This window comes from Oncorhynchus clarkii, chromosome 31 (genome assembly GCF_045791955.1).
Source record: "Oncorhynchus clarkii lewisi isolate Uvic-CL-2024 chromosome 31, UVic_Ocla_1.0, whole genome shotgun sequence".
Classification (NCBI taxonomy): domain Eukaryota; kingdom Metazoa; phylum Chordata; class Actinopteri; order Salmoniformes; family Salmonidae; genus Oncorhynchus; species Oncorhynchus clarkii.
Window position 1 is genome coordinate 12170119 of NC_092177.1, and position 8540 is coordinate 12178658.

The 8540-nt window shown below is 43.8% G+C and overlaps 1 protein-coding gene across 1 annotated transcript in view; it reads left to right on the top strand.

Moving 5' to 3' along the window:
* Positions 1-8405: 8405 nt before the first annotated feature.
* LOC139390913 (D(1) dopamine receptor-like) overlaps positions 8406-8540 on the top strand; it is a 1164-nt gene continuing 1029 nt past the window's right edge. The window contains exon 1 of the mRNA XM_071138292.1: positions 8406-8540. This exon is cut by the window's right edge and continues 1029 nt beyond it. Within this exon, the coding sequence (XP_070994393.1) occupies positions 8406-8540 (135 nt within the window).

The window sequence follows — 8540 nt, forward strand, 5'->3', positions numbered from 1 at the left end:
AGTCAGCATTTTGTTAACACATATATGCTCCTGGATTCAAACTATCTATCAAACATCTTCATCAGATTCTTATATGCACGAATATCATCCCTGGCCATTAATTGCTGTGGTGGTGATGATGATGATGATGATAATAGTGTTGTCTCAGAAAAGGGCTGTTTCAGTGACATCACGGTTTCTTTATGCCCTCTCACAACAACTTCCGGTTTGTTTATCATAAAAAGCATCAATGCTGCTGATCTCTGTCATATTCACTTCACACATTTTACAGAGACCGACAGACCGAGAGACCGACAGAGAGAAGCAGAGAGAGACAGAGACAGAGAACCAGAGATCACAGTTTGAAAATGATAAAGTCTGTTGTTGTCGTCATTATGTTTCTCAACATGCTGCATCTCGGCCTGGGCAACAACTTACACACAGAGATCCTGGAAGACCTGGAAAACCTCACATGGAAGAACTTCAATTTTGTAAGTATACAGTTATAGGAATGTTCTCATCACTTGTAGTTAGAGTTGTGCCACAAATGACACCCTATTCCCTATATAGGGCATTACTTTTGACCAGAGTAGTGCCCTATATGAGTGCAAGGGTGCTATTTGGGACGTAAACTTAGAGTTCAAAGTTAAGCTCACTGACAGTAGTTTGACATGTGAGGAGTTGGTTGGTGAGTTCCATTCTACATGGTTCATCGTGGCTAGTCACAAACTGCAGGGCATTGGTTCAACAAGAGATGTGTTCTAAATGAAATAAATACACAGAGACAGTGAGATGACTGGTGGAGTTGTAATATACTGCCATTCTGAATGCAGCCTTTCTTATCTAATGACTGTTTTACTTCCATCATACAGACATTGCTGCCCTACAGAGTACCAACACAAGAAATGGAGGATAACGCAGTAAGTAATCTATCCTTCATCAATCCACATGCACGCACACACACACATACACGCACGCACACACACACACACACACACACACACTCACATCTGTAGTGTATGCATAACTCACAACTGTTGTCTGAATTGTGATCTGATCAAGTCTACTCATGTTTTAGCTGGAGTGTAAGTGCCAGGGGGTGTTTGCCACTCAGCTGAAGCGTGTGGTCGACAAGGTGAAGCCCCGGACCGAGGAACACAAACCACTTCTGAACAGACTGCAGAAGAACATCCAGGCTCTGCTTCAGATCTCTACCCATGAGGTGAGTTTCTGAACACTGGCTGTTTTATACACATTGTTTAGTTTAGTGTTTAGAACAGGTCAGTCCCTCTGGGCCTTGGTCAAAAGTAGTGCACCATATAGGGAATATGTTGCCATTTGCCTCTGTTTAATACACACAGTTTATTCACTCTACATGTAGAAGTTGGTTCAGGTTCAGGTCCAGCTCCGGGAAGGTTCTGCCCACTCTACTGGTAGAAGTTGGTTCAGGTTCAGGTCCAGCTCCGGGACGGTTCTGCCCACTACTTGTAGAAGTTGGTTCAGGACACTGAAGGCTACATACTAATGGTTGAATGTGTTTTATTTTTAAAGGAGGCCAGGATCTGCCCCATGACGGACAAAGAGATTCCCCGTTTACAGACGACAATCGTTCTAATGAAGTACGTATTATTCCTCCGGAACCTTAATGAAAATGAATGTGTGTGAGAGATACTACTGTGTAGATACAGTCATCAGATTATCTCTATATCTTATAGATTGATCTCTTTGGGTAATATGGCCCGTAAATATGCTACATCGCTCTTTGTGACAGAAGTAATGATTATTTATAGACCATTCTCAGGTTTAGATTGTTAATGTATTTTTCAATGTACTACTTACGGATTGGCTCACTATGTTAAAGAAAAGGTATTCACAAGTTGAGTCATTTTTTTAATGTATTTATTTATTTATTTATTTATACAAACATATTTATTTGTTAAATTATTAGTTTCTAAATGTGTCTTGAAGATTACAGTCCGTGTTCTTCCCATGTCTGCTTGTAGACAGAATATAAACGTTTGATTGATATACTGTACTATGTACTTCCATGATGAAAAGCATAATTGTTCTCAAATAAGATAATTTTATATTGTATTACAGAATATTTCAAATGAATGTACAAATGTTATAAGTATTGAATATGTATTTATTTATTCTATAGTGGTTGAATGTGGATGAATCCTACATTTTATAATGTAAAGAACTTACATCAATGATGTGCGATCAACTGTATTTTTTAAAGGAAAATAAATATATAGTTTTCAAAACTTTGTATATATCCTCTCTACTGTATTAGCAAACTACAGATATCTTGTTCCTACAAACAAGACCCAGGTCATTCAGTGGTGTCCAGGGTTCATTTGTCAAGTCCCTGTCAGGAGAGATATCAGATAGATACCATATTTATGTCTCTGCGTGCTGGAAGTCTACAGGAACAGGTAGACCTCTGTAGACCTCAACCAAGATATACAGACCAGAAGTATGATGTACAAGAAGATACATGCCGTTACCCACAATCCTCTCTATGAGGATGGAGAGATCTTATCTGACTCCTTTATTTAGTCTCTCCATCTGAAGAGAGCGAGGATTTAAAGTTTGTACAAACGCACACACGCGATAAGATACCCCAACATAACTTGTTACTCCAAACATAATTTTGCTATTTTGCTGCGTTCGTGTTTCCGGGTGACTACGTCATTACAGTTTGAATGCTCTCCACTGTTATCATGCATTGAATAATTCCACCAAAGATCTTGGATATTTAAAGACGATCAACTACAGTACAAAGTCTGGAGAGAAGTACAGGAAGACCGACATGTGGGATACGTCCCAAATGGCACCCTATTCCCCATTTAGTGCGATACTTTTGACTAGGGCCCATTGGGAATATGATGACCTTTGTATGATTTGTGTTGTAGGCTACTTAGCTAATTTAACATTTGTTTAGCCTTTTTAATTATCTGTTTTGAGTTTTCTACTAAGAGTTGTTTTAGCAACCTGTTCCAGTTGCCTGTTATAGCAGCCTGTTATAGCAGCCTGTTCCAGTTGCCTGTTCCAGTTGCCTGCTTTAGCAGCCTGTTCCAGCTGCCTGTTCTAGTTGCCTGCTCCAGCTGCCTGTTTTAGCAGCCTGTTCCAGTTGCCTGTTATAGCAGCCTGTTTTAGCAGCCTGTTTTAGCAGCCTGTTCCAGTTGCCTGTTTTAGCAGCCTGTTCCAGTTGCCTGTTATAGCAGCCTGTTCCAGCAGCCTGTTATAGCAGCCTGTTATAGCAGCCTGTTTTAGCAGCCTGTTCCAGTTGCCTGTTATAGCAGCCTGTTATAGCAGCCTGTTTTAGCAGCCTGTTCCAGCAGCCTGTTATAGCAGCCTGTTTCAGCAGCCTGTTTTAGCAGCCTGTTCCAGTTGCCTGTTTTAGCAGCCTGTTCCAGCTTCCTGTTTTAGCAGCCTGTTCCAGCAGCCTGTTATAGCAGCCTGTTTTAGCAGCCTGTTCCAGTTGCCTGTTTTAGCAGCCTGTTCCAGCAGCCTGTTCCAGTTGACTGTTATAGCAGCCTGTTCCAGTTGCCTGTTCTAGTTGCCTGTTCCAGCTGCCTGTTTTAGTTGCCTGTTCCAGTTGCCTGTTTTAGCAGCCTGTTCCAGCAGCCTGTTCTAGCAGCCTGTTCCAGTTGCCTGTTTTAGCAGCCTGTTCTAGCTACCTGTTTTAGCAGCCTGTTTTAGCAGCCTGTTATAGCAGCCTGTTTTAGCAGCCTGTTCCAGCTGCCTGTTTTAGCAGCCTGTTTTAGCAGCCTGTTCCAGTTGCCTGTTCCAGTTGCCTGTTGTTGCTGCCTGTTCTAGCTGCCTGTTCCAGTTGCCTGTTCTAGCTGCCTGTTCCAGCTGCCTGTTCCAGCTGCCTGTTCCAGCTGCCTGTTCTAGTTGCCTGTTTAGCAGCCTGTTCCAGCTGACAGACAGACACAACTGGGACTATGACAGCTATTGTCAAATTGTTTTATTTTTAGAGAAGCAAACACATTTATTAGTTGATGATGTAAACTATTTCACCTTATTTTTATTTATTTATTTTATTTACCTTTATTTAACCAGGTAGGCAAGTTGAGAACAAGTTCTCATTTACAATTGCGACCTGGCCAAGATAAAGCAAAGCAGTTCGACAGATACAACGACACAGAGTTACACATGGAGTAAAACAAACATACAGTCAATAATACAGTATAAACAAGTCTATATACAATGTGAGCAAATGAGGTGAGAAGGGAGGTAAAGGCAAAAAAGGCCATGGTGGCAAGGTAAATACAATATAGCAAGTAAAACACTGGAATGGTAGTTTTGCAATGGAAGAATGTGCAAAGTAGAAATAAAAATAATGGGGTGCAAAGGAGCAAAATAAATAAATACAGTAGGAGAAAAGGTAGTTGTTTGGGCTAAATTATAAATGGGCTATGTACAGGTGCAGTAATCTGTGAGCTGCTCTGACAGCTGGTGCTTAAAGCTAGTGAGGGAGATCAGTGGTCAGTTTCAGAGATTTTTGTAGCTCGTTCCAGTCATTGGCAGCAGAGAACTGGAAAGAGAGGCGGCCAAAGAAAGAATTGGTTTTGAGGGTGACTAGAGAGCTGGAGCGTGTGCTACAGGTGGGAGATGCTATGGTGACCAGCGAGCTGAGATAAGGGGGGACTTTACCTAGCAGGGTCTTGTAGATGACATGGAGCCAGTGGGTTTGGCGACGAGTATGAAGCGAGGGCCAGCCAACGAGAGCGTACAGGTCGCAATGGTGGGTAGTATATGGGGCTTTGGTGACAAAACGGATTGCACTGTGATAGACTGCATCCAATTTATTGAGTAGAGTATTGGAGGCTATTTTGTAATTGACATCGCCAAAGTCGAGGATTGGTAGGATGGTCAGTTTTACAAGGGTATGTTTGGCAGCATGAGTGAAGGATGCTTTGTTGCGAAATAGGAAGCCAATTCTAGATTTAACTTTGGATTGGAGATGTTTGATATGGGTCTGGAAGGAGAGTTTACAGTCTAACCAGACACCTAAGTATTTGTAGTTGTCCACGTATTCTAAGTCAGAGCCGTCCAGAGTAGTGATGTTGGACAGGCGGGTAGGTGCAGGTAGCGATCGGTTGAAGAGCATGCATTTAGTTTTACTTGTATTTAAGAGCAATTGGAGGCCACGGAAGGAGAGTTGTATGGCATTGAAGCTTGCCTGGAGGGTTGTTAACACAGTGTCCAAAGAAGGGCCGGAAGTATACAGAATGGTGTCGTCTGCGTAGAGGTGGATCAGAGACTCACCAGCAGCAAGAGCGACCTCATTGATGTATACAGAGAAGAGAGTCGGTCCAAGAATTGAACCCTGTGGCACCCACCTGCATCAGCAGGGGCTAAAACTGAGATGACTTTGGGTCGTATCAGAAAGGCTCTCTATTTTGATGGAGAGAAACTAGGTAATGTCCCAAATGTTTCCCTATTTCCTACATAGTGGACTACAAAAGTAGTGCAGTATCTAGGGAACAGGGTAACATTTGGGACGTGAGCTGGGAGTTTGATGTGTCGGCTAATGTGCTGACTAGACATTAAGTTATCTTTCACAGGTCATCACTAATTATTCGGATTGATTGACTGACCTCATCTACCCACAGGTCACATCCTTCACAGATAGATGGATTTATAGACATCCCTTCATCCATCCATTCATCCATCAGTATTCTCTCTCTCTCCATTAGGTGGCCTCAGGGACCTGTGTGTCCAAGTGCATCCGGAAATAATCTCTCCCTAAATGACACTGACTACTAATGCTCTAAAAGGTTGAATACATCTTTATTATCCAGTAACACTTATTAAAGAAGAAACACAAGTAGGAGGATACTCCTCCATGAGGTTTGTAAAATGTCCACTTTTTATTCTGGAAGAGTGTCTAATTCTCATTTTTATATAAATAAAAAAACGGGTGAAGATTGGGTAGAGATTTGCTCACATTTTTCCGGAATTAAGTGCGCATGCAGGGGGGATAAACCAAACGACAATCGTCTCATGTGGTCTCCTCTTCGAAAGGCCAATGTGACGTCACAGCAGTGATACAGCAGTGATGTGAAACGAGGTCGCTGGTGGTAGTGAGACCTCTCGGTGCCTTTGGTTTTGCGGAGACTGGGAGACCTGGAGAGCGGATATACGAGACTTGACTCCGCTGAGGGAAGCGTTGCGCAAACGAAGTGTTTTTCGATCGCAACTTCAGAAAGCGTCAGGGAGGTTAGGCCTAATCAACTGTCAAATCAAATTATCATTGTGCTCGTAATCAAATTATCATTGTGCTCGTTCAACCGTCGTGTCTCTCCGTCTACCGTCGTTCGTTAACTGATGGTCTGAAGTCAAGACTTAGGTCGGAGGTCGCCTGTCATTATCCCATTGATTTGTTACCTTCCTTCTTTGACATGGATCTAATTGGTAACGGTTATTTGCCACAGCTTTACAGAGAGTGAACAGAACTCAATCCCCAACAAACAAGTTCTTATTCAAATAGATGAATTATGTTTTCCCAAAGGAATGTGCTTTTGGAGAAGTGATGCTGCCCTTGGAAATCTCATGGTTGCCTTGTTCTGAGTAGATTGGTGAGTAACTGCTTATATGGAGCTGGCTGGATGTTATATATGTGATCTAGTTCTAACCCACACTCATTTTACAAAGCATCCTAGGTGTGCAAAAACATACACTGGGAAACTAGAATATAATTGAATTAAATAGGAAAGTATTCTATATACTAGAATACAATACAACACAATATAATTGAATAGAAGAGAATATGACTTCATTGTCTATCCGGAGATTCTGATGCCACCAGACCTGCCAGTACATTCTAATGTTGAAGCATGTGAAAACAACACAGAAGCTAATTCTTTCTATCGGAATCATGGAAAGGTATTTCAAAGAGGCAGAGTAAGTAACACAACATGATTGTTTTTCAAAATAATGTAACTATTAAACAGACACTATTAAGGAAAATAAACAACCTAGTTGTGTTTTGAGAACCACTATTGTGTAGTTCACACTGTTCATGATTTAACTCTGATGAGGCTACGTTGTCAGTCCTCTGAGACCAGTGTTGATGGTAGGGAGAGTCACCTCGTTCAGCCTGTGACCAGTGTTGAGGGTAGGGAGAGTCACCTCGGTCAGCATGTGACCAGTGTTGATGGTAGGGAGAGTCACCTCGGTCAGCCTGTGACCAGTGTTGATGGTAGGGAGAGTCACCTCGGTCAGCATGTGACCAGTGTTGATGGTAGGGAGAGTCACCTCAGTCAGCCTGTGACCAGTGTTGATGGTAGGGAGAGTCACCTCGGTCAGCCTGTGACCAGTGTTGATGGTAGGGAGAGTCACCTCGTTCAGCCTGTGACCAGTGTTGAGGGTAGGGAGAGTCACCTCGGTCAGCATGTGACCAGTGTTGATGGTAGGGAGAGTCACCTCGGTCAGCCTGTGACCAGTGTTGATGGTAGGGAGAGTCACCTCGGTCAGCATGTGACCAGTGTTGATGGTAGGGAGAGTCACCTCAGTCAGCCTGTGACCAGTGTTGATGGTAGGGAGAGTCACCTCGGTCAGCCTGTGACCAGTGTTGAGGGTAGGGAGAGTCACCTCGGTCAGCCTGAGACCAGTGTTGATGGTTGGGAGAGTCACCTTGGTCAGCCTGAGACCAGTGATGATGGTAGGGAGAGTCACCTCGGTCAGCCTGTGACTAGTGTTGATGGTAAGGAGAGTCACCTTGGTCAGCCTGAGACCAGTGTTGATGGTAGGGAGAGTCACCTTGGTCAGCCTGAGACCAGTGTTGATGGTAGGGAGAGTCACCTCGGTCAGCCTGTGACTAGTGTTGATGGTAAGGAGAGTCACCTTGGTCAGCCTGAGACCAGTGTTGATGGTAGGGAGAGTCACCTCGGTCAGCCTGTGACCAGTGTTGATGGTAAGGAGAGTCACCTTGGTCAGCCTGAGACCAGTGTTGATGGTAAGGAGAGTCACCTCGGTCAGCCTGAGACCCGTCTGTCTACCTGTCTTTCTGTCTGTCCACAGGACACATGGGATATAGCAGACAGAAGGACTCCTCTCACCCTGTACCGAGATCTAAAACCTCTACTATCCCTGTGGGAATATGTACAACCATCCACCTCTCCAAGACAAAGGATTTCAGAACTGATACAGAGTCTGGAACAATGCCAACCCCAGAGAGAGGCTTTCTGGAATGTCTTTTACCTTGTTGTTATTTGTTATCAAGGGACACAAACAAACAAGAAGATGTTATCAGAGATGTTTGGATGAAAAGGAGAAACCCAGAGGACTTTCCTTCTGACGCGGCTCTTCTCTACACTATGAGCTAATTGACCCCCTCTCCCCCAGTCCCCCCGCCCCTCCCCCACCACACACACACATCTTCCCTCTCCTGTGTGGGAGCTCCACCGAAGATGGATCTGACGAATGACACTACGGTCATCACAGACAGCGACAGGGGCGTCTTATTGGATGACTCCTCAACCCGCGTCCTGACTGGCTGTTTCCTCTCGCTGCTCATCCTCTCCACGTTGCTCGGCAACATCCTT